This window comes from Limanda limanda, chromosome 8 (assembly GCF_963576545.1).
Source record: "Limanda limanda chromosome 8, fLimLim1.1, whole genome shotgun sequence".
NCBI classification, from domain to species: Eukaryota; Metazoa; Chordata; class Actinopteri; order Pleuronectiformes; family Pleuronectidae; genus Limanda; species Limanda limanda.
This window is the reverse complement of record NC_083643.1, coordinates 3,686,159-3,712,573: the sequence shown is the minus strand read 5'-3', so window position 1 is coordinate 3,712,573 and position 26,415 is coordinate 3,686,159. Positions and strand designations below refer to the sequence as shown.

The following is a 26,415-nucleotide window of genomic DNA, read 5'->3' as shown; positions in this document are numbered from 1 at the left end:
AAATATAGATATAGGAACAAACAGTTATACAAACACAAAGTGCCTGTGATCAACTGTTTAATGTTTTATGACCAACATGTCCATCCAACATCTACATTACTCGCTCTTTTAAGGGTTGAGGGTGGAGCCACTTAACATTTTGTGATTAAATTATAATCAAATAAAGTGTTGAGCATTTATTATTTTATAAGAAATTGAGATAAGAGTAGTTTTAATAGCAGGACTGGACTCTTTAGTGTCCTGAATAAAACTAAACTCTGGGGCAGGTCACTGCAAGTGTTATCTACAGTGAAGATTAAGATTCACTTTATTGGCTCATACTGCAGCCATAAAAATATAAAAGGGCAGACACAAGCATCATAAAAAATAAATGAATTAAATCCAATAGGAAAGTATTCAAATATACTTTTATTTGACAGAGTAAAAGTAAAATCTCAGGTTTTATCGAGCGAGGACCACATTTTCCTCCTGTGCTGCCTCCAGTCACCAGGGGGCGCTGTGTCCCGGCGGCCGAGCTGCACAACCTCCTCCCGGCGGCGAGCTTCATTCACTTCCGGGCGGCTCTTCGCTGCTGTTCAGTCGCAATCCGCCTCCCTGCGCTGTGCACCGGGGAGCCGCTGCACCGCCTCCCGCCGCATCCCGGGCCCCTCCGTCGGTGTCCGGCACCGGGCCCCCGCCCCCGAGGCCCCCAGGCCCCCCGTCCCCGAGGCCCTCCGCCGCCCTCCCGCCCGGCCAGCGGCTCATGACGCGGGCTCCGCCGATGGTGGCTCCCGGCGCCGAGCATCTCCGCTAGCATCGGGGAGCTAACGGGAGCTAACAACATCGATCTGTCCGCCGCTGCTCCGCCGCCCTCCCGCCGCTGCTGCTGCTGCTGCTGCTCTCCCCTCCGGCCGAGCCCCCCGCCGCTGAACCCCACCATCACCAGCTGATTGATAGCAGGACCACCGAGGACACTCCCCCCCTCCCTCCTCCTCCCCTCACACACCCCCGGTAGTCGCAGGAAGCCCACCCTCTTTTTTTTCCGGGGCCCGTGAAGAGAGAAGCCCCCGAGTCTCCATCTCCATCCCTCCTCCTCCTCCTCCTCCATCCCTCCTCCTCCTCCTCCTCCTCCTTTCCCCGGGGTCCGTCTCCTCTCTACCCCCCCCCCCCCCCCCCCCCCGATGCCTCCCCGCCCCCGTGGAGCTGCACCATCACCCCGGCTCTGCTGCCTCTGACAAGCCGACCAGGGAGCGCTGCTCGGCGGGCACTGACTGCGGCGAGCCCCGGTCCTCACATCTGCTTCCCTCCCTCCATCCTCCATCCTCCATCCTCCCTCCTCCTCTCTCTTCTCCCCCTCGCTGGTTGGTCTGTCCCACTCCACACCCCCACACTACGGATCTACTCCCCTCCACACGCACCCAGCACCCACCCACCACCCACCCATCCCCGGTTCGTCGCGCCCGGGCCCCGGGTGTGTCGCCATGCCGGGTCCGGTGGCCGGCAGCAAGTCCCGGGTGTACGCAGACGTCAACACCCTGAAGAGCCGGGAGTACTGGGACTACGAGGCCCACGTCCCCAACTGGAAGTGAGGACATGTCTGTGTGTTTGCTGCAATGTGCTGTACTTACATGCATGTGGAGTGTGTGTGTGTGTGTGTGTGTATTTGTGTCTCTATGGAGGAGGAGAGTGTGTGTGTGTGTGTGTGTGTGTGGCAGATGGGATCTATTATTACACATATATCTGCAAGGGTGTGATGACACTACGGTTGTACAGTCTCCCGGCCCACTCCCCTGCTGTCTGACACTTCACTTCCATCCCTTCACCCTGACTAACCTCCACCCACCCCCCACATCCCACTCCCCCCCCCCCATGCAACCAGAGGCAGAAACCACTCCAGTCCCGGGGGGGCAGAGCTTCATCCCACTAACAGGAACACTCACTTATCGACAGCTCTGACGCTGGAAATTCATGTCTCTCTCTCTCTCTCTCTGTCTCTCTCTCTCTGTCTCTCTCGCCTCACATCTGCTCTGCTGTGTGTCTCCGTCTGTCCCCATAGCAACCAGGAGGACTACCAGCTGGTCCGTAAGCTGGGCAGAGGGAAGTACAGCGAAGTGTTCGAGGCGATCAACATCACCAACAACGAGAAGGTGGTGGTCAAGATCCTGAAGGTGAGCAGGTGGAGCTGCTGGTTTCCCTGAGAGAGGGAAACTGATGCATTGACTGATCATCTGATCCACGCTCTGGTTTGTTTTATGATTCACGGTTTACATCCATTTTTCCCTTCAGACTCTTGACTTGAATTTGAATCTCTGGGTTCTCTTATCCTCCTCGACCTGATGAAACAAACCTAAGTTTTACTGCGAGCGTGATCACTCAAACCTGATTGGATCATACAAGTCACATAATATTTACAAAATAGACATCCAGCATTTAAGAGGCTGAGTCAACCAAACTATATAGAATATAAAACATTAGAATAATAGATATATGAACTCTCCATCTTGAAATAATTAAACCAGCCTGAAGTGAACAGTGATCACTGACACAGGCAGTTAGAAGAAAATAAGATAGGTGTAAAGTGCCATTTACAATTTACACATCTTGAATAATATAGTGTATTCATTTGTGTTAAAGTGTTTATTAGGAAATGAAAAAATTAGTTAGCTGTATACGAATGAGCAAATATGACTCACAGCTAGATAATGAAAACATTTGGGTGATTAATCACTTTCATTCAAAAAGAAAATTTACACTTCCTATACAATCCCTATATTTCCACACTAGTTTTCGTATTTCAATTTCATTTACCATTATGAAATCATCTTTTGAAATATTTGATTTTATTTATTTCTGTTGTATGCTATACGATCGTTGTACCAACCACAGTTGAAGTCAGATTGGTCTCAGGAGTGTGATTTGCTCTTATTGTTCATTCATGTGGTGTCAGAATAATCTGAGAAATTAAATCCAAGCTGGGAAAAAAGTTATGTGAGCGTCACATGAAGTCGGAAAAACTCTGAAAGTCGCCGTGAATTTTGTTACGCGAGTTGCTGACGTCATCACTTTAAACCAAATAACTTTACAATCCGGTAGCAGTGAGTCGTTAAACGTTGGTGTTGTGTTTTACATAATCATAAATTATTTTAATAATACCTGATGAATTATGCAGCGTGAACAATAAACACATGGATGTGGGTGGTTACTTAAAATCATTTCCCTACTGCACCTGTTCAGTTCACTTTAAATCTGTGAAAAAGGTTCACTGCTGCAATAATTGTAACTTTGACAGACTGAAGAACACAAAGACAGAATCAGTTGGTTCGACAGATAATGTGATATAATTGTTTTTGTCTCTCTGTTAAATATCTTGTCTTCTTTTGTCTTTGTCTTCTTCAAATCAGCCGGTCAAGAAGAAGAAGATCAAGCGAGAGATCAAGATCCTGGAGAACCTGCGAGGTGGGACCAACATCATCCGACTGGTGGACACCGTTAAAGACCCAGTGGTAAGCTCATTAATGACTAATCACTACTCAGGCAGTAAACAACACCTCATGTTCTTTTAGAGAAAGAGATGAGGAACATGTTTTCTCCAAACAATTAGAAGCTGTATGTCGGGTCACAGATGAAGTGGGATTTCTCCTGGTTTTCCTAAGAAGTCCTCAGAGAATCTGTTCACGCTACAATCAAGCAAACGCACAAAAACGATGTTAAAGATCTTTCTATGTTCAGAGTCATGTGAAATCTTTTTGGGCAGATCATGAAGTGGTGGTGAGACACAGTTAGGCCACAGCTGGTCCCCAAGTCGAGGTAATGAATAGGAAACCTTGTTCTCTTTCTGGGTAAAACATTTATTTAAAACCCTAAAGCTGAAATGATGAGATAAACCCAGTGAGGCTCTTAACTTAATGTCTTTTATAATCAAAAACAAGTTACACAGAACCAGGACTGTGGATTTCCCCCCACGTTGCTTATAGGGAAGTTTTCTTATGACTAGTATGGAAAAGGATTATATCCAGGAAAAGCAGTTTCAGTGTTCATATGGACACCAATAGGTTTGTGTTTGTCTATAAAAACATATTTCTCTCTAAATGCATCAGATTAAAACAGAAAAATATTTTATTTTATTCCAGAAAGCTTTTTTTGAGTTTATTATGAGAAAATCCAGTCAAAAATCCAGTAGAAAACTCTAAAATCGTATTTATCTTCATTCACTTGTAACAATCCCCATAAAAATGACTCTTCTTGCAGAATGTGACCGAACGGCTGCTTTATGGAAACTAAAGTAAGAAACTGCCTCAGTTTGGTGAGATTTAAACAATCGTGGATTTCTGTGGATATTTATAAATCAAATTAACTCTTATAGGAGGCACTGATTTTTGATTATTGACTGAATTTGATGAATATTTTTTGTGCATGTGGGAGAAAGAAATATTTGAATTGGTGTTGGGAGTTTCTGAATTTACCGAGCTGTGTAATTTAAGAGGTAAATCCGTGGAGAGATCAAGGAGTTTTACATTTGAGTCTTTTATTTCAATTTTTTCCTTTTACAACTTTTATCAGCTGGAAAACTTAAACAAACCAGGAGAAAAGAATATGTTTAGGCGGTGTAGCTCAGACATGCGGTCGTTCAGAGCAGTGGGAACCTGCACAGTCCTTTGGTTTGGGACCAAGTTTTACTGGAAACTAGAACTTTTAGAAAATAACAAATGTCGCCTGAGTTTTAAGACTAAAGCAACAGCAGCTGCTCTTGTGACTTTCAAGCTCGACGTTTGCTCTTCCTCCTGTTTTTACTCTGTTCTGAGTTTGGATCCTGTTCCTAATTCTTCAGATCATAATGTGGGGTTAATCAAATCTGTGATTAATCAGGCGACTGCATCACAATGAATCTGTCTTGATTTTGACTCTCCGTCCTTTTCTGTCTCTCTGTGGGGGATGAACAGTCCAGAACTCCGGCGCTCGTCTTTGAATGCATCAATAACACAGACTTCAAGGTACAGTGGTCTCCTCTGGTTTCCTCTGCTGCGTCTCTCTGCCACACCGGCCCCTCTGCTCTTACTGGTCATGTTATACTGATGGTTTGTTATCGGGGAGCAGCAGCGACTTTTCACAGGCTTGGTTCAGACTCTCACTCCGATTTGTGTTTCCCTCAAGGAGCTGTACCAGAAGTTGACAGATTACGATATCCGTTTCTATATGTACGAACTACTGAAGGTGAGACCTGTTTCCACGAAGTACGATTCATCAATGTCCTGATTGTGTTTCCGAGGAATTAAAACGACTGTGAACTCAAACCTGTCTCCTTTGTCTCGCCAGGCTCTGGACTACTGTCACAGTATGGGAATCATGCACCGTGACGTCAAACCACACAATGTGATGATTGATCACCAGCTGAGAAAGGTAGGCGGTGCCCTATATAGCCTACTTTCTATTTTCTCTCTTTGCTCACCCACACACTCTGAATATCACATCCCACTCTGCTTTTTCAGCTTCTGTTTCTCTCCCAGTTTATTTTGTCTCTGGCTTTCTCCATCCTTTCATCACTCCCCCTGTTCCTTATTCTGTGTGTTTGAACCGGAGCCAGATTATTGTTGAGAAGACTTTTCAACAGATGGAGTCCCCGGGTCCACGAGATTCCTAAAATAAGAGCAGTTTTCATTTACATTTAAATAAACTGTGAGTCTTGCTACAGCCGGATTCAGTCGCCCAGTTCACAAAGCTTTTAGTGTAACTGGTTTGAACATTTTAACAATAATGTCAACAGCTAAGCACGAGCAGCGATGGTTGGACCAAGGTATTTGCTCCACCTGTATATCCAAATACTCTATATTACATTGTTGTTTATCAGGATTGGACAAAATCAACGCGTCTCAACAGCGGGTTTAAAATGTTAATGCATTTTCTGAATCACCATCCATTTGGGATGTGTTTGACTAAATGATTAAATGTTGACACCCTCATCGCCAGCGGAAAATACCTTGAGTTGCTTCCCTCTGTTTATTCAAAAGCCTGGTTTTTCAGCTTGAGAGCACGACTCGTTGATTTCATATTTGGATTTTCTAACGCTCCCCATTAAAAACCCTGTTTGTTTGTGTGTTTGTCAGAAGGATTACACAAAAACTCCAGAACAGATTTTCACAAAACTTGGTGGGAGGATGGTGCTCGGGCCAAAAGAGAATTCTCTCAGTTTTGATGCAGATCCAGGATTTTTTTTGTATCACTTGTGCTAACATTGCTGGATTGGATTTAGTGTGTCTTTCTAGTCCAAGAGCAGAGGAGAAATCTGCGATCAGTCGTTCGTACGTGTGCTGAAGCAGCGTGAGTGTCAGGAGTCGAGCTGAAGCTGAAGCGCAAGCAGAGGGTGTATTAGAGAGCAAGCGCAGGGTTGTTAGTGAAAACAGTGCAAAATCTGAACATGAAATCAATATTGTCTCTGTCCTCCCACCAAGTTTTGTGAAAATCCATTCTTTAGTTTTTGCGTGAGCGGGCGGGCAAGCAGGGCGAACAGAACCCCCCCCCCCTTCCTGCATTGATTAACTGTTCCCTGCTTCACTCGCCGAAAAGCCGACAGCAAAGTTCGTCAAATTCTCCTTTTTTGGAGAAAACGTTCATCGATACATGTTTCTGGGAATCTAATATTCAGAAATAAGTAATTTCACTTTGAGCAGTGCAGAAAAACACTGTTTCTATACAACTCAATAGTATTTGTCCAGCAGGGGGCAGGAGGCTACCATAAGTGTAAATTAACCCCACAGACACACCCACTGTCACAGGAAGGTGGTTCGACCGAAGGTGACGTGAGGTTGTTGAGTTTTAAAAACTTTGTGTGAAGTGAAGCTGACGGAGAACAAACTGTTTCCACAGCTACGTCTAATAGACTGGGGCCTGGCGGAGTTCTACCACCCGTCCCAGGAGTACAACGTCAGAGTGGCCTCACGATACTTCAAGGGCCCAGAACTGCTGGTGGACTACCAGGTAACACACACACACACACACACACTCCCACACACAGAGACACACACACACACAAACACACCAAGGCTGACACGTTTTCCATTTTTGAACAAACGCACTTTCCCGATGAGAATACGCTGTAGTCTCTTGTGGATAATCTGGACACGTGTGTGTGTGTTCTCATCATCGGCAGTGCTGTTTGATGATTTTGTGTTGCAGATGTACGACTACAGTCTAGACATGTGGAGCTTGGGCTGCATGTTGGCCAGTATGATCTTTCAGAAAGAGCCCTTCTTCCACGGACAAGACAACTACGATCAGGTACTGCAGTCGCCACACGTCAGCCTCCTGCACAACAACGACAGGTTTTTAAAATCAAAAGAGACGGATAAAGATGATTAAATGAACACAAACATGCTGAGAAACAAATAAGGAAATACATACACATGGCTGTTTGTAGAATCCTGTGTCCTAGTTAGGCAGAGGACGTCCTAAACATGTAATAGAGACAACCTGGATGTGTGACCCAGACCTTTAAACGAATGTCCTGTGTTGTGACTCATGGTAACAACAGGAAGAGGGCGCTGTCGGTTCAGCTTTAGTAGAACTAAAGCTTTACGAGTTTATCACAATGTTAGAAATCTGATCTAAAGAATCAGGTCAAACACATGAGAATAGAGTTTGATCCCCACATGTGCTGTGTTCTCCAGTTGGTGCGAATTGCCAAGGTGCTGGGGACGGACGAGCTGTTCGGATACCTGCGCAAGTACCACATCGAACTGGACCCGCGCTTCAAAGACCTGCTGGGACAGTGAGTTCCCTCAGACGAATATTCAATAATGATATGTGTGGTTGTATCATTCACTCTTCCACTGATCGATGAAGAACAAGAGTGTCGAATATTTCAGCTCTGATGTTTTCCTAGCGTCAGGTTGATCCTCTCAGCCTCTTCAAGAATCCTGTGGCGTCTCCTTGTGAACGATCAAGTGTTTCCCTTCAAAACACATGGTGTATCTTCCTCCTCTTGCCGTTGTGGGTCGATGCCGCTTCAGTGCTGATGGTGTGTAACTGTCGGTGTGTGTGTGTTGTGCGTCCCTGCAGGCAGAGCAGGAAGCGCTGGGAGCAGTTTGTGCAGACGGAGAACCAGCACCTGGTGAGTCCAGAAGCTCTGGACCTGCTGGACAAGCTGCTACGCTACGACCACCAACAGAGGCTGACGGCCACAGAGGCCATGGAGCACCCGTACTTCTGTAAGCACAACACAGTACTACACTACAAATCACACACACACACAGGTAACACATGGTGAGTCCAGCATTAATATTTGTGGTTTGGGCTCTGACCTCCCTTCCTCACTCCTCCTGCAGATCCAGTAGTAAAGGAACAGTCTCTGTCGAACTCTGACAACAACATGGTTTCCAGTGGCAACACCACAGCTCGGTGAAACGCAGGTAACGGCTGGAAACACGACTCACGGCTTTGTGTTGACATGATTTAGTTTTTGTTTGAGACTTTTCTGCTGCTACGTGTAGAACTTGACAAATGCCGACGATATAACGCCCATGAATTGATCGATTGAACATGGACCAAACTAAAAAGTCAGTCTGATCAGTTTGGTTAAAATGTGTTGTTTTAATAACGAGTAAACCTCATGATTGACAGCTGATTTATCTCAGTGTAGCAGAAAAAACAAACACATCCAAGACTCTGAGGTTCATAATAATGATTCCTGTGATAACGTCTCCTCTCTCATCCTCTTCTTCCTCTCTTTTCTTCACAGAGGTGGAAGAAGAAGAAGAAGAAGGATGTTTGTTACCTCAACTTTGTTCCCGGTTGTGACAGTAACCTTTGACAAGTGTACAGTGACAATGGATCAAAGTAACTCTGAGCAGTTACACACTCACAGATACGTGCAAACGGATTCACACACACAGCAGTGCGACCACACCTCTATACACACACACACACACATACACACTGACACACACACACACACACACACGCAGACACGCACACAAACACCCTCCTCCTCTGTATCAGTCTGTGATTGGCTTGTCCTGGTTCCCTGTCCAGCAGCCCGACCAATGGGCTTGAAGCTGCTTCCCCCTCCGTCGCCCCCCCCACTGGTCCTCGTCCTCCCGGCTCAGTCTCATGTAGGTCGACAGGGACAAACTTTTAAAGACAACTCCGCCTCCTCTCCTCCCTCCGTTGTCCCTCCATCCCTCCTTTATTATCGTCCCCTCTTTGTTTGCATCAGCATGGAGAATGACCCGGAGCGTGAGCCTGTACAAGCCCCTCCTCTCTCAACCCCATCATCCATCCATCCATCCATCCGTCTGTCTGTCTGTCCCCCGTCTCTCTCTCTCTCCTCCCCCCCCCCCCCACACTCTCCATCATGTACATCAACAGACAGACAGACGTCTTAGCACTACTCCAGTTCTGAACGTGGCATGGTGGACTCTCTCTAGATAGAATGATGATTATGATAATAATATTAATGAAAAATAAATGATTTTTATTTAGATGAACTCAGCCTGTGACGGGTCAATTTTCTTTGTTATGTTCGTGTCACTGTACAGATTCATGGACTGATGGAAATCAATGGAAATGTCGATGTCATGGATCCTGTTCCTGATCACTGAGTTGTATTGAGTTCTTCACTCATCCACACAACACGAGCTTCAAGGTTCATGTTGATCCGTCCACTGGTTTTACATTGAACAGAGAAACAACCAGTGTAAGATACATTCTGGTTTATACACAAATATGTCAACTAGAAATTCTACAGTTCAACAACAATAAAATGTCGTGGAACAAATCATTTTGGAGGAATCTGAAGAAATGGATCCACACATTTATAGATATCCACTAAATTCGCCAAGTTTTCTTGTTTAAATGAACATTGTGCATGTCGATAATGTGTTGCACTGTAAATGAATGAAGAACAAGGTTCAGTGGGAGGCAGGATTGTTACCTCGTGCTTTTACTGTGAAAATTAGAGGAGCCAGTGGATCTGTAACTGTAATGATTTTTTACTTTAGTGCCAATTTCTTTTTGTTAAATCATTACACAGATGGAACACTGTTAGAAACGTTCTCCCAGAGGTGAAGAGATGAAACACAACAGAACAGAAGGACAGATTCAAGAACAACAACATGATGCTAATGAAGCAGAAAACACAATTATGAAGCTTCCAAGAAAGAGAGTTTAAAAGAATCGTTATAGAGTCATTAAGAAAATCCACAAGGGATAAATAACAAACTGAAAAACTGTTCAATACATTTAGTTTGATGGTAATTTAATTGTTTAATTCTCAGCATCGCTCCCATCAGTAAACAACTCTACACCGTGTGACCTTTGACCTCTGCAGCCCACACACACACACAAAACAACACCTGAGACAAAAGGTTGAAAATGACACGATACAGTAAAACCTGAGCACCTGCTCCGGTGGGGGGGGGGGGCGACGTAATGAGAGCGCAGGAGTGTGAAAACTGAGCTGTTGTGTAAAGCTGCCACATCTAGTTCACAGCTGCTGCAGTGATGTATGTGTGTGTGTGTGTGTGTTTATCTCACTGCACCAAACCACAGACGCACACAGAGTCAGCACATAACCCGGAATACTGAAAGTACCACATTGAACCAGACGGCCATTCCTCAATTATGTGAACTGCACAATGTATTTAATTTTCATTCATTTATTTAGAAGGAACACATTCATCTGTAAATGTTCTGGTTCTTCCACTGCAGACGTTTGTCCAGATGTTGTGATCACCACTGAGTCCCACTGCCAGATGTTTCCCAGTCACTTTGCTGAATAACAAACTCGAAAAGGAGCAGAAGCACGAAGTGAAAACTGAAAACACAGGTGATGCAGAAACGTAGCAACAGTCCAACCAAGGCTGGGGAATGTTGTGGAGACAGATTCATTATTTAGATTTCACAATATCACTTTATAGATTTACAATTTTTCCTTTGGGATCAATTGAAATTAAAAACATAAAAAGTCAGTAAACCTTCATATGGTCATTATTAAAATCAGTGTTAGATCATTTAGAATAAAAAGGAAAAGTACATTTTATTTTATCGAGGTTGAAACGTAGTTCAACGAGTTCACCGTGATGGAGCACAGATCACATGTCAGTTGTGTGTTTTTGACCTTCCTGGTTTTCCGTGTAAAGGTAAAGTATCCGGGTGGGGGGGTGGGGGGGGGACTCCACGTGAGGCGACACACAAACAGACCCAGCAGATCCACAGGGTCACAGACTCTTCATGTTCTTCAAGCTGAGTCTTCGATAACATACCAGATACTCTTCTATGTAATTGTACCGCATGTGGGAGCACATCTGTATCTGTAAGGCCCTTAATGTTTTTACAGTCCATGCAGACAGTCAGACCTCAGAGTTCCTGCTGCAGTTGTGGCATGAAATACAGTAAATACAGTTCTTTCTCTCAGTGCTTAGTCTTTGTACCTGTCACCCAGAATCTGTCCCCCCCCCCCCTCTGTTACTGCCATAGGGTGAAATAATTCTGTGGGAAACTCTGAGGGGCCCCCCAGGGTCCCTTCTGCCCGGGGCTGCCCAATTCCCTTGAAACACTCCTGTATATTAAGGCAGATCATATAAATACTCCTATTTCTATTCTGTGAAAACAATTTCCCTGTATTACTCACATTATAAATTGTACATGACATTTGTATTTATTGAATTATCCTGTTGAATCTACATAGGTGTAGAGGTTTATATTATATAGCTTTCCTTTACAGCTCAATAAATATGAGCTGTTGTTGCTCAGTGTGTTTGTGTGTTTGTGTGTGTGGGTCCGAAGTATCGTTTTTCTCTTTGTAAAGAAACCAGAGCTTGGACTTCCTGCTCTTCAACTTGACTCCTTGCTCACGGTTACGTGCACACACGCTCACACACACGGAGCGGGCCCTCCTGATGAGTTTCCTCACACGTGAGAGGAACCTCTCCAGGATGTTCCTCTTCTTGTGCCTGGTGGTGAAGATCCTCACGGCCTCGATGATGGCGTCGTCGGCCTTGTGTCTCTCCATGGCGGCCAGCAGCTCCACCGCCGAGCCGAACCTCCGACACAGGTGTTTGAACATCCCCCTGGTGGCCCGCTTGATGTGCTTGTGTTTGATGGTTCTCCCGGGGATGACCTGGATCTGCTCGCACTTCTCCAGCAGGTTTTGGACGATGCTTTCTAGATCCGTTAAGCGCATCGGTACTTGGGCCTTCATGGTGGTGTGCAGCACAAGCCTGGTGAGCACAAAGCTGAGCAGCATGTGATCCCCCAGCGTTCGCACCGGCTCCGTGTCACAGTGGTACACGGAGAAGGCGGCACCCGGTGTTCTGGGATCATCTGAGCTGCCATCATCAGAAGCTTCATCATCAGCATCCCAACTTTCCTCTGAGCTTCCATGGTGAGGATGTGCACTTTCCTCTGAGCTTCCATGGTCAGGATGTGCACTTTCCTCCGAGCTCCGGTTATCAGAGTCTTCATCATCAGCATCCTCCTTTTCCCCCGTGCCTCCATCATCAGAATTCCCTTGATCAGTATGCCAACTTTCCATTGAGCTTGGGTTATGAGAATCTCCATCACTTCCCTCTGAGTGTCTGTTATCAACATTTCTTTCCTCAGCATTCCAACTTTCCATTGGGCCTCCATTATCGGAATCTCTATCGTCAGTTTTCCCATTTTCCTCTGCGTGTCCATAATGGGAATTTAGATCATCAGTATTCCACCTCATCGCGTTTCCATTATCAGAATATTCATCATCAGCATTCCCGTTTTCCTCTGCGTGTCCATCGTCGAAATTTCGCTTATCAGTATTCCAACTTTCCATCGGGCTTCCATTATCAGAATATTCATCGTCAGCATTCCCATTTTCCTCTAAGTGTCCATGATCAGAATATCCTCCGTCAGTAATCCAGCTTTCTGAAGAGCTTCCATTATCTGCCCCTTCATCGTCAGCATCCACATGTTCCTCTGAGCGTCCGTCACCAGAGTCTTCATCCTCATTACTCCAACTTTCCGTTAATCTCCCATTATCACGTGAGATGTCACTGACTTGGTCGTTCGTGTCCTCACAGAGCTCCTGGTTGTCCCCCACGTCTCCTCCTCTGTCCACTCGCTGCAAAGTGCGTAAGCGATCGGATATTTTGTGAATTAGACGGATCATTGCATTTTTTTTTTAGGATATTCCTGGTGGATAATTCAAGAACCAAGCCTTCGCCATGGGCCTCAGTCAGGAGCGTTGATGCCGATCAGGCACTCAGTTTGAGTTTGTCTGGTCCCCGGTGAGTCCAGGCTGTAAGCTTCTTCTACTCTATAGGCCCTTGGTACTCTGATCACCATCACACCTTTGATCCGTTATCCTTTGATCCCACGAGAAATACTTTAATGACGTTAATAAGTAAAGGGAAATCTAAGTGACACCGTTTATTGTTGGAGGCTAAAATTGATCAATTATGAAAACTGTGAAAGGAAAATCTCACGACTGCCTTTAGTGGATACAAATATTCACTTGGACATAAAGATGAACTGATCACTTTTTGTCTAAGGACAAAAGGTCAAGATCATGTGACCATGTGTCATTTTCAGCTCCACAAAGTGAGTTGGTTCAAATTCAATAAAAAATCTGGCTCTTGTGGTTTTAAAAGTGGTTTTATGAAGATATTTCCTTCATAATGCCAGACAGGCAAAGGGATGCAGTCGACTCAGTGACACTCTTGTTGGTCTTTGTAATGATTTAAAACCAAAAAACACATTATTAGCTGTGTTCTTCATCAACACTACAACCTTTTCTGTCCATGCTTTAACAAATCGGGTTGTTTCACACAGTTTTCTGCATCTCTGTTTGCTTCAAACTGATTTTAATTCGGTTGTGGATTCATTGGAAATGAAATGAGCTATTGATTAACTTTTGAATCAGAATCCAAAGGCAGCTTTGGACGTCTGTAAGCTTTTCCAAACAAAGACCATATATGCAGTCATATCTTTTATTATCACGAAGATCTTCAAATTTTATTCCACATTTAAGAAACATGTTCAACAACACAGCAAAAAACGAGCAGAGGAGAAGGAAACCATTTGTAGTTTGACCACATCTGCCCAACAGATTCATGTTTTCTTCAATTGGTAAAAGTTATTAAACGTTTTTCTTGGTTTTATTGATGAAAGACATTAAAAAACGTCAAACAAGCTTCATTCAGGGGCATGATGTTACTCATCAGGTCCTCGGTAGGATGAAGAGTCTGAAGTCGACCACAACAGAAATACAAAGAATAAAATCCACTCTGCTGAACAATAACATAAAACATAATAACATAACACTCAGGAAGACCTTTAAAAGCTTCTTTTGTCCTAAAAAACTGGGGACACGATCAGGTCATCCTCTCCGGACAGAACACAAGTCACGTGATCGTCCTCCTCCAAAGTCCTCAGTGGCTCTGCTCGCTGTCCAAAGTGGAATAATCTGAATGAACCTTTCCATGGGAGGGGGCTGGACCCCCGACTGGGAGGGTGGAGTCATGGTGTAACCTGCTGGGGACGGGAGGGGTCTCTGCACTCAGCCGACACGCTTCATGCTGCGTTTGTGCCTGGCACCCCCCAGGAGGCACTTCCTGTCCGACTTGGTGCCAGGCGACGCCGGGGTCGGAGAGGTCGACCCTTGCTTCCTGAGCGGGGGGGGAGAAACCAGAGACAGAGGAAGAGGAAGATGAGAGGAGGAAGTGTGATTGAAGATGTGTTCTGACAGTGACACGAGAACTCTTAATTATTAACCTCAGGCTCCTGTGACCTCTGCCCACAGAAACACGGGTACATTACTAAATACATTAGGATTTATACTTGGTCTCATCTCATGTATCTAGTAAGTTTATTCATTAACTTATTGAGCATTGATTAAATGTAACGATTCTTCTTCTTTTAAAACCAATTAACTATTTCTTCTTATCAATATCTGATCTAAAGAGTAATCACTAGATATTTATTAACCATGAATTAAACCTTCTGTACCGGCGTCATTAGAAAGTGGAACTTAGTAGTATTAATGATGTAATTTAATTTCTACTTTTTCACAATTAGCTTTTACCTTAAACCTTTAATAGTCCAATCAGTAACACACAAATTAATTAAGTGGATTTAACTCGAAGGGAGAAGGTTATATCACCGGAATTGCAAATATTAATTAGAAAGAAGTTAATTCATTTGTGTTTTACCAATTAAAGTATTGTTTTACTTTAGGTGTGGACCTCAGGAGTAAGACTGGGGATGATGATACTTCACTCAAACACTTGGTCATATGTATTCATATCAGCTCATAGCTTTTACCTTAAACCTTTAATAGTTCAATCAGTAACACACAAATTAATTAAGTTGATTTAAGTCGAAAGGAAAAGGTTATATCACCAGAATTGCAAATAATAATTAGAAAAAAGTTAATTCATTTGTGTTTTACCAATTAAAGTAATGTTTTACTTTAGGTGTGGACCTCAGGAGTAAGACTGGATGACGATACTTCACTCAAACACTTGGTCATATGTATTCATATCAGCTCATAGCTTTTACCTTAAACCTTTAATAGTTCAATCAGTAACACACAAATTAATTAAGTTGATTTAAGTCGAAAGGAAAAGGTTATATCACCAGAATTGCAAATATTAATTTAAAAAAACTTCATGCATTTGTGTTTTACCAATTAAAGTAATGTTTTACTTTAGGTGTGGACCTCAGGAGTAAGACTGGATGACGATACTTCACTGAAACACTTGGTCATGTGTATTCCTATCAGCTCATAGAAGTAAAGCTCCATAGACATCATGAATCCCAGTCTCCTGCAGGGAAGTGGTGAATCACCTGCAGGCAGCAGCAGCGGCAGCAGCCTCTCTTTTCCTGACCTGCTTCATCACCTTCAGCATGCCACAGATCTGCCTCAGGGTCATCTTGGGCGGGGGGTACGCCAGGCGGGGTCTGGGCGTGCTGCGTGGGCCCCCCCGGTACGAGAAGAGGGACAGGTAGTTGGTTCCTCGGGGAGCTTTGCCAAACAGGTACCGGGGCTGACCGCTGCCATAGCAGGACGCATACTGGAAGGAGACAGACACGAGAGACAATGAGACATCAGGATAATGAGTTCCAACCTTAAAGATGGACGACGTGACGGCTCCTTATGAGTGAAGCCGAAACTTTTTGGATCACATTTGAATTTTAGGTGTTATCACGACCAGCAGCAAGTATTTTAGCTTTAACAGGATAAAGTAAATCAGATGCTATTAGAAGGTCACATACACACAAGCTGCAATAACACCCTGGCTCTACTGTTTTTTTTAAATAGTATATGATGATTACACATAGAGCGCTCTGTCTGTTCTATCATATCTATATTTATATATTTTTGTATGTGCACTACAAGGATGCACTAAATTTCAATGCATAGCTGTGCAATGACAGATAAAGGCTTTCTAGTCGATACTAACATAGACAGCTATCAACCTTTGTTGGAAACACATGAACTGTTGTGTTATTCCATAAAATCAACACAGTGATACACACTCAATGAGAGCTGTGATGAAATTAACCACAATTCTTTATCAACTTTTTATTGCCATTAACTTTAAATAAAACTCCCTTGTGTGTTATGTCTTCCCATGTGTTAAACATGTCGGACCCAGACTGGGTTCTTCCTAAACCATCGTTGTATTCTCTTGTTCGGAGCCATTTTCTGCTCTGATGTTGTTTTACAGTTAATTAACCCCAGTGGGGGGGGGAACTGCAGCCCGGTGGGGTTAATTAAGATATTAGAATTGAATTGAATCTGCTGCGTGGTGAGTGTGTGAAACACTGATTCGTTGCCACTGAGGAAATCACCTGATACCTGATGCAGAATTCAAAAACACTGATAATTGTTTAGTTACAAATTTAAATCAATGGCCCTGAAGCTGGAACATGTTCATCCACCAACACACAATACATGCTTTAGAAAGACACTATAGATGATCTATGTATAGACACATACACACAATACACACACAAACACCCCATTGTAATTAGCCTCTGCAGACTTAATCACCCACTTCATCAGAAACCCAAGACAAAGACACACACACATGAACACACAAAGGATCAATCTCACAGAGAGAACTCAGTGCAGATTCATTTACAGCAGCGACACCGGATCGTGTTCTCCGGCCCTGCAACAGTTGTGTACTCATCTCTCACACACACACACACACACACACACACACACACTTGTACTCATAATAACTGACCTGCTACAATATCTCTGAACGTCATGCACAGAGAAAACAATACTCGTTCCTCCTATCAGATGTCTACTGCAACAATAACACAACTATATTTCAGAAATTTACTATATTCAAGTTTTCTAAAATGTTGACGTTTACACTTTAAACACTTAAGTTTACTTTCCCCTGCAGATCTGCACGAGATGATCTAAACGTCTCTTTAAGCCACAAGTAAGACACAGAGTTAAATTGCAAGAGTGATGCAGCAGTTTGAGATGGACATGCAAACACACAAACACACACACAGACACACAATTACAAACAGATACTTACAGGTACAACTGTAGCCATGGACGAGTGTGAACGCTCTCTAGTGATGAAATGATACTAGCATGAGAGTTTCTGCCTTTTTATATACAAAACAACCCCGCCTACTTCTGACAACATCACACTAAGGTCACTCCCATCACACACACACACACACACACACACACACACACACACACACACACACACACACACACACGTTGCTTCAGGTTACAGACACTGACACGTATGCTGAGGGCTCCTTTGTTTTGCAGGTTATTTTTAGAAGCAGCAGTAAATGAGGAGGAAAAACCCGAGGGGGGCTTATTGATGACGACGGGAGGAAAAAGAGGGATGGAGAAGATTCCGAGAAAGAAGAGAAAGATGAGAAAAGCTTGAGAAAGAGGAGAGAAAACAGATGTAGAATAACAGGTTGTGAGGGCAGTGGGGGGGGGGCAGCTTGCGTCACGCGGTGTTGGGTGATGTCTCTGAACAAAGCGACCCACTGGTGCGTTTACATATCGTCAATCAGTCCAATCCTTCACCTGGCTGATGGGAAGAGATACACACGCTCCCTCTGAGGGGTTGGATCTCCTGAGAGGAAACAGGAGAAGCTCTGAGGTGTCCACGCATCAAACTAACATTCACACACATTGTGCTCAGCTCGTTATTCACACTCATGCAACATGGAGCCAGATCCACAGACTGCAGCCGATCCACAGGAGAGAACGTTTGCTGTTTGAAATGACAAATGTAAAAAGAAAAGACCTGGAAGCCCCTCAGGTTGATCCAGGGGCCCTTCAGGAAACACCCAACATAGATTGGATATAAAGTTGGATGACACGCTTCCACTTCCTGTCGCTATCCACAATTTCACATAAAATATCCCAAATCTGAAAACTGCCCTCCTGTGTCCCACCCACCTGGTCTCAGCTGTCAATCAGGACGTTTCTCACTGATTTTGAAGCATCAAATAACAAATTAAAACAAACAGATACTTATTGATTATACATCAGTTAAACAGGCTGAAGACATCGATTACTGTGAGTGAGTGTGAACATCAGATAGAATAGCTCCTCTTGTTAGTGACTGAAATCTATTTTACATATTCAATTTAGTTTTAATTTAGTTTAAACAAATTAGTAGTTTCATTGTAACGTTTTGTATTTGAATTTATGTCGGAATCATATCTTAGCAATTTCAGTGACTTTTGTAATATTTATTTCCATTTATGCTGCCATATGCTCAGGTTGGGGAAGGGTCTTGTATATTTGTAAAATGATGTAAATGTATAAAACTATATAAAACCAATAAATATATGTTTAAAAAATAGCTCCTCCCTATGGTGTCTATGTATGTCAAAGGACAAGCAATGTTAATTATCGATGGATGTTCTTTGATTTGTTTTTAGTTTGGTCCCATCTACTAACACAGATTAGGTAAGGATCATGATCTATACTGCAGCCAGCCACCAGGGGGCGACTGAGGCACTTTGGCTTTGGGATCTGTCATGATGTTTAGCTTTAAATAAAGAACCACAGCTCTGGACTAAATTATTAATTCTTTAGAAACAGTTCTTTACAAGTGCCTGAGGACCTGAGAGCAGCTGGAAGCGTTAAATCTTTAAGCTTTAAGCTTTAAAACATGGCTTTTATCATCTTTTATGTTTATTCATTTGTTTTAAACCATGTATTTAATGAGGCCCTTTTTAACCTTGTTTCGATAAGTGCTATACAAATAAATGATCAGTAAGTATATGGTTGCTTTATGAAATTATCATAACAGGAACTCAGGACGCAGGATCATCTGTCTCATTTGCAATTCAAAGAAACACAAATCATAATCGCTTATGTGACGGATCATCTGCAAAAAGTAATCGACTCTGACAGTGAAAGAGAAGAGAAGAGATTGAGTTTGAGTTTGAGTCTCATCATCACACAGTTTGGATCTCTGGTCCTTTTCTGCTCCCTGCTGGTTCCCACACGTAACTGCAGGTTCCTACAGGTTCAGAAATATGGAATTGTGTTGTTTTGTTAACCTGTATCACTTTATGATTATTTATACACTTAAATGTGTCCAATTGGTTTTGTTATTTTCTATTTTGTTCATTTCTAGTAGCAGTAGCAGTATAGTATCTTAATGTCTGTCTATCAATGAGACTTTTTCAATTTACTTTAATTTTAGTCCATGATCAAACTATAAAAACAGACATATTTTATTATGTATTTCTGCCATGAGCAGTGTCGCTAAATTGATCAAGTTACAGCCTCATCTCTTTTCCTTGTGTCTGTTTGTTGCCAGCACATGTCATACCCACCTACACCCTCTTGGGGGCGCTAGTGGACAGGTAGCTGACTCTCCTGTTGCTTTCAGGGCCACTTGTGACTTCACTGTTTTTGTCGAGTTAACCACTAAACTTCCCTAGTGGCGCTTTTCTCTGTGGTTTTATAAGATGAACACACTTAAAACCAACATGTCGGATCTTTGGCAGATCTGCAGCAACAGTTTGTTCTGCATGATGTAACCTGAGAATATGAATATTTATTTCTTGTCTGTTCAGTGGAGATAAAGCTGAGAGGACGCAGAGCAAACACACGCCCTCTGCTCGGTGTGGGTGTGAGTGTGTGTGTGTGTGTGTGCATTAACATAAACACACATCAGTCAAACATTCTTAACATTTTCATGTGACAGTTCATTTTATAACCTGCACCAAACCCCCCTGGAGGAAGTTGTGTTAAAGGATTGTTTTTAATCTCCACTTTTAAGACACGACTTCACAAACATCACAAACGTGTTCAGCTCCATTTATCGTTGTGTGTATTTGAGTTTATTTGAATCTTTTTATCAGGAAGTGACGTAACACACGATAGATCTTTACAAATGATGTCTCCCTCTAGATTTAATCTATAAATGAAGATAATTTAAAGTAATGCACGTTTGAATGGATGTATTTTGATGATATATTTATATTTTTAGTATATATATATATATATATCGTTATTAGATGATTAAGTAATGATTGGTTTGTTGACGTCAGCAGTTATATATATATATCCAGTGATCAGGAAGTGATGACGTTTAAAAAAAGATTCCTCACTTTCGATTGAATCTGAAATTATAAAAATAATATAAACTATTTAAACTATTTAGTTAAGTATAGAGTTATTTCGATGATGTGTCGTTTTAAAATGATTATATATCGATTAATTGGATTACGTAATCCGGTTGAGAGATAATTTCAGAGCTACAGGTGTGTCTGGATGGGATGCTGCGTTCAGGGAGCACTCAGGAATCATGTATCTTTCTCTACCTCGTGTGAAACTTGTCTTATTTGAAGTTTTAAAGTGAATATAAGTGATAAAAAACAGTTGAGATGTGGTTTAAAGTAAGAGAAAGTCTCAAGCGGGGTTTTGCATGAGAGAGTTTCTGTTTGGACACTTCCGTGTGAGGCTGTTTGTGTGTTTTCCGAGCCGCTGAACGCGTCACAGACCCCGCCTCTGCTGCCCCGCAGCCCCGCGGGAGGTCCCGCAGCCTCCGGGTCCAAACAGCGGAGTCTGAGTCTGGGACCGGTCGTGCAGTCCTCGGTCCTCCGTCTCCCTGGAGGTGTCTCTGTCTCCCTGGAGGTGTCTCTGTCTCCCTGGAGGTGTCCCGGTCTCTCTCTCTCTCTGCTGCCCGCCCTCACTCCACCTGTCCCCGGCTGTCAGTCAGCATGTCTCCGGCTCCGCGCAGCTTCACCCAGCAGGAGGTGTCCCGGCACCGGACCCCGGCCTCCTGCTGGGTCCTGCTCGGGACCCGGGTCTACGATGTGACCGGCTTCCTGCACCTGCACCCCGGCGGAGAGGCGCTGATCCTCGGCCGGTCCGGACGCGACGTGGGCCCGGAGATGGAGGGACCACCGCACCGGCACTCGGAGAACGCGAGGCGGTGGATGGAGCAGTACTACATCGGGGAGCTGGAGCAGGAGCAGGTGGGTGGATGACCCGCGGCTTTATGACCCCCATGACCCCCAGGACCCCCCGTGGAGGAGGCACATGAAAGCTTTATTACCCAACAACAGATTTATCTCATTTCAAACTTGTATTTCTGAATCAAGGGAGAACCAGGGGCGTCCTCAAACCAGTTCTCTCACTTTCTCCTGGTCCCTGACTTCAGAGAACTTGTCTGTCCTCCACATGTGTCTCAGTGAGGAGGTGAAGGTGTCTTGTAGTTTTGTGTGTTTGGGGTCAACATGTTGTGAAGTGTTGGCTGCACGTTGTGTAATCAGAAACACAAACTTAGTGGGTTCTTTGTACAGGTTGAAAAACCGACTGGGACATTTTGGCAGATTGGATAACAGGTGAATAATTGTGTCTCTCGCTTGACTTTACTGGGCGTTTTCTGCAGGACAGGAACTACCTGCCCTCCACCTCCTCCTCCCCCTCTCCTGCTCGTCCTCTTCTCCTCCTCCTCCTCCTCCTCCACCTCCTCCTCCTCCTCCTCCTCTAGATCAGTATTAATTATAGGGGAGGGGGAGAGGAGTGAGTGGAAAAAGACTCACATAGTGGAGGTGAAGGAGCACAGGTGATAGGGTGGGTGGGTGAGGAGGGGGATTGGTTGTGAATGATTCAAAAAGTGTGTGTGTGTGTGTGAGCGTAAGTGTGTGTGTGTGTGTGTGTGTGTGTGTTTGATAGATAAGAAGAACAACTGGTTTAGCTTGTCCCCGAGTCAAGGTGGTAAAGTCTGCAAAGTGGAAATTCTAATGAAGAGTCTCCTCTTCATGTTGTCGGATGAATCCACACCCAATTTAACCCTTTGTGTGTGTGTGTGTGTGTGTGTGTGTGTGTGTGTGTGTGTGTGTGTGTGTGTGTGTGTGTGTGTGTGTGTGTGTGTGTGTGTGTGTGTGTGTGTGTGTGTGTGTGTGTGTGTGTGTGTGTGTGTGTGTGTGTGTGTGTGTGTGTGTTGGGAGGAGAGACAAACCAAAAGAGTTTGCATAAATCTCTTCCGACAGCGTTGACATTTACATGTTTGGCCCCATCCTCATGTGAGTGTGTGTTTTCTCCTCCTCCTCAACACACGACACAGTTGCACAACAGGTTTTATATTTTTATACCACCCAGGAATCTGTTTGTTTGTTTGTTTGTTTGTGAACAAGATTACACGTAAACAACTGAGCGGATTATCAAGGAACTCGGGGGTCAGGTCGGTCACGGGCCAGGAAAGAATTCATTAAATTCTGGTGCAGATCCAATAATTTTTTGATCACTTTTGCTAACATTGGCGTTGTTTGGGGGGGGGAATAATTTGTGGATTGCAATGAAAAAAACATCAGATTTATTGAGAAGGTTTTTGTCTATGATCGTGCAGAACTTGGTGCGTATGAGAATAAATATCTGAGTCTATAGAATTTAAATGTTGAGCCTCGGCGGAGGAATGATCTCGAGTTATCTCTTCTTCTTTATCTTATCCGGAGCTTTTAAAATTTTTGAAAAATGTCTGTCAGCCAGCTGTTAGAGAGACTTGTGTGTTTGTATGGGCTGGATGGTGTGTGTGTGTGTATATGTGTGTGTGTGTGACACATAGTGGTGTAAACGTAGTGTGACAATACATCACATTCTCACACGTTGTCACTCAAGCTCTTCACAGTTCCAGATGTTTGTTTGGGGTCCGTCTCTTTCAGCTGCTCTCTTCAGGTTATCGACTGCAAAACAAAAAGCTAAAGACACAATTTTATTTTCCATTCCAGCCGCAGCTTGTTGTGATTTGACTCAGCAGCGACGTCAGCGTCTTACACGAGTTCAGCTCAAGGTGTTAGGAGGAAACCGAGGTCGAACTGTGATGTTTGACAGCTTGACATTCTCTGGAGGGGCTGAATGGTAGAACACAAAAGTCTGAGTCAGTTGTTTTGGATATTTTCCTGCCAGTAAATTGTGATATAATGCAATCGGAGTGAGTCCATGCAAAATGCACGGTGCCAAACACGTAGAAGATGCACACAAAGTTGTCGAATTGGAAATATGGCGAGATTCAAGAGCTTTTAGCTGAATGTCCCAGAAAATGGCCTGTTTTGTTTTTCCCATGTGAAAAGGCTGAATGTGAATATGTAGATATTCTGGAATCAACTTCTCCATCCATTGATTTGTTTTGCCTCAGCCCTACAGAGGAACTCACACGTCCAAACTCCGGGTGTGAAACTGGGTCTTGAGACCGATTTCCTCCCACTGACCGAATGAGTCACCGGGACATTCCAGCTCCTGATGAAATGTTACTCAACCTGCAGGTTCGGCTGCAATGAACAATGCTAATGTGATTTGCCTCCTGGCTTCCTGCCACCGCGGAGCCACCTTGGTCAAACCAATCCCTCGTTTTGTTCTTTAACCACAGATGGAATCAAATGGCGTTTTTCACTTAGCAACCGAATACCAGCGGCTTCACTTTCACCAACACCGAGACTTCAGAGGGAATCTGGTTTCTGCTTGGACTGGATCCAGTCCTACTGCACAGGATAAATCATTTAACTCTGCCTGTGGAGGTTCTTTCATTTATTTTTTACTACACTTTATTAATATATATAAATTATTTATAATGATTCACTCATTTGATCATTGACCATCATGGAGCACTGGGACTTGGAGACGTCACAGTTTTGGGCAACAATCATCTCTGAGTCATTGAGGTAAACTCATTGATTCACATTGTTGTAAACTTTGTTTTAATGCGTCACTAATTCATCAATCCGAATCCGTTTGAGTATTTGCTTTTTATGATGTGACTAATATCTCTGTTGTTATTATTCTTATTGATATATAGATGATTGAGGACGATGCAGTGTCAGGAAAAAGGTGAAAATTGCTCATAGTTACAATAATAATGATTATTATATCATTTATAATTAGTTATAATTTCCTGAAGCCATAGTTGACGATATCAGTTTCTATGGTGATCAGTTCAAAACCATGGACTTATTGATTTAGGACTTAACATAGAGAACCAGCTAATATTTACATTTCAGAAGCTGGAACGAGTCTTTTTAAAGTTTACACAGTGTAATTTAATGATTTAGTCTATTAAGGAGTTTTATTTTACTTTCAGTTATTCTGATACTGAAGAAGTGACTGATGGTTTTATGTCATAGTCTCATATTCTCTTATAACCTGAGATCCTGCTGCTGTTATTTGCTCAAACAAACCAAAGGGGCCACAACACACACATATCCTATGATTTAAAGCCCTAATGTGACTTTAATCCGATCTTGAAACAAAGCAGAACTTTTCATCTGTAAAGCGATTTTAACTTTCAGATGATTAAGAGCTAATGTTTTACTCTCAAGGCAGTCGGAGCCAGAGCAAAGCAGGATGATGATGTAGCACCTTGACTCATTCGTTAAGGGAAGACCCGTCACCCAGAGGATTAAATCTCTAACCAGCTGCAGGAGACACAGTCCAAACCGGTCTCTGTCTCAGGGGACGAGCCAGTCATCAGGAGGGTGAAGTCCAAAAGTGAATAGAAATGTCTAATTCAACGATTCAACAGCCGAAAGAACCTCAAATGCACTTGTTCTATTTAGTGTGTTCTTATTTTCCTGATCTGTTCAGAGCTTCACAGCCTCAGGATCCCAAATGTAAAGTTGTGTTCAATATTGATTTTCATTTGGAAGCAGCAATGATCACATAGTGTGTGTGTGTAGCAGGTTTATAATCAAACAGAGAGGGTGGAACCATGAAGGCCAAATTTAAAGAAACTTTAACTAATGATTTAAGCTAATCATTCCTCCTTTTGTATGTTTTGGTTATATGTGACTATTCCATCCACATAGTTATTGCTCTGCTGAAAGTAGAATTTTAACAATAATATCTTTTTAATATCTTTACAAATGAGTGATACAAAACAGGTAAAACATTCTTAATAAATATATAAAAATAAAATATTCCCCAACTGATTTTTATCAAATGCCAACAAAGCATCTTGAGGACAAATTTTCTAAATATTTCAGAAGACAGTAAGAGAAAGGTTTGTGTCAATGCACCCACTGTAGTTTGAGCTAACAGACTTTTAATCACCTTCAATAAAACATGTACAGCTTAATTCAAAATTTGCTTTAACCACCATTAAAATGTAACATAAGAATTTTAATCTTTTGGATTAAATGAAGCAACTCCAGGCTTTTCCAAATCCAGATAAAACGAATGAGTGAAACTACAGTTTATCTCCCTGACAGTATCTGAGCCGTTTATGATGATGAGGCAACACTGATCCTACAGTAACCCCCCCCCCACCCCTCAGCAGCGACCCATAGGTCACCAGTGTAAAGGAGAGATAGGGTTGAACGTACATTTTTCACTGTTGATTTAGTAAAGAAGAAAACTGCTTATCCCCTCAATCACTGAGTCAATCCTGGGTGAACCTTTTGTTTGCGCTGAGTTTCTCTCTCACCTCTCGCTCCATCCACCTGGGCACGGGATGTGGAAATACCTTAGTTTCACGGGATGGGTTTGTCTCTCGTAGGAATCTGGAATGTAAACGATTTCCACCGAGCGAACAGCCGACGCGGTTAAACACATGCTCGAGGACAATGCAGCTGCACAGTCGTGAACTTGAGCAGATAGAACACTTATTGTGAAGTGAAGGGAATTACGGGTTTGTGAGCTTGTGATTGGAATGATGAACGCACAACAGAGATAGTGTGGAGGAGCTCAGCAGATTTTGGGAATATCTGGAGCAAACAGTTTAATGGAATTGAATAAATAAGAGCAGTTAAGACGTTGAGGAGATTATGTTTTTGTGTTTGTGCAGCAGGATTACACAAAAACTGTGCAGCAGATTCCCAGGAAACTTGGTGAAAGGATGCAGTGTGGGTCAGGAAAGAACAAATTAGATTTCTTGGAGAATATTTCATGGATCTTGATGAATAAAAACAAACAGGCTTGTTTAAGGGACGATATTTAGGAGTGTGTGC

General features: G+C 43.3%; 2 protein-coding genes across 3 annotated transcripts in view; both read left to right on the top strand.

Moving 5' to 3' along the window:
- The first annotated feature begins 1,172 nt into the window (after nucleotides 1-1,172).
- On the top strand, nucleotides 1,173-9,408 carry csnk2a2b (casein kinase 2, alpha prime polypeptide b). 2 transcript variants are annotated; one of them, XM_061076218.1, is made up of 12 exons: nucleotides 1,173-1,564; nucleotides 2,036-2,147; nucleotides 3,381-3,482; nucleotides 4,920-4,970; nucleotides 5,131-5,190; nucleotides 5,293-5,376; nucleotides 6,841-6,951; nucleotides 7,150-7,251; nucleotides 7,641-7,741; nucleotides 8,032-8,180; nucleotides 8,298-8,381; nucleotides 8,711-9,408. In XM_061076218.1, the coding sequence occupies exons 1-11, from the start codon at nucleotides 1,461-1,463 to the stop codon at nucleotides 8,372-8,374; spliced, it is 1,053 nt and encodes a 350-aa protein (XP_060932201.1). In that variant the 5' UTR covers nucleotides 1,173-1,460; the 3' UTR covers nucleotides 8,375-8,381; nucleotides 8,711-9,408. The 2 variants fall into 2 exon arrangements, with proteins under 2 accessions (XP_060932201.1, XP_060932202.1); XM_061076219.1 differs by lacking the exon at nucleotides 4,920-4,970.
- Nucleotides 9,409-21,036: 11,628 nt separating this feature from the next.
- Nucleotides 21,037-26,415, top strand: part of fa2h (fatty acid 2-hydroxylase) — a 25,699-nt gene continuing 20,320 nt past the window's right edge. Inside the window, exon 1 of the mRNA XM_061076445.1 lies at nucleotides 21,037-21,450. Coding sequence (XP_060932428.1) covers nucleotides 21,193-21,450 — 258 coding nt within the window. The 5' untranslated portion in view covers nucleotides 21,037-21,192. The remainder of the gene's footprint in view (nucleotides 21,451-26,415) is intronic.

What these genes read in the sequence shown, in the direction of transcription:
- csnk2a2b (XM_061076218.1), top strand. Translation starts at nt 1,461, where the DNA reads ATGCCGGGTCCGGTGGCCGGCAGCAAGTCCCGGGTGTACGCAGACGTC. An exon ending in TCAATAACACAGACTTCAAG is followed by an intron (nt 4,971 to 5,130) that starts GTACAGTGGTCT and finishes GTTTCCCTCAAG; the next exon opens with GAGCTGTACCAGAAGTTGAC. An exon ending in TTGATCACCAGCTGAGAAAG is followed by an intron (nt 5,377 to 6,840) that starts GTAGGCGGTGCC and finishes CTGTTTCCACAG; the next exon opens with CTACGTCTAATAGACTGGGG.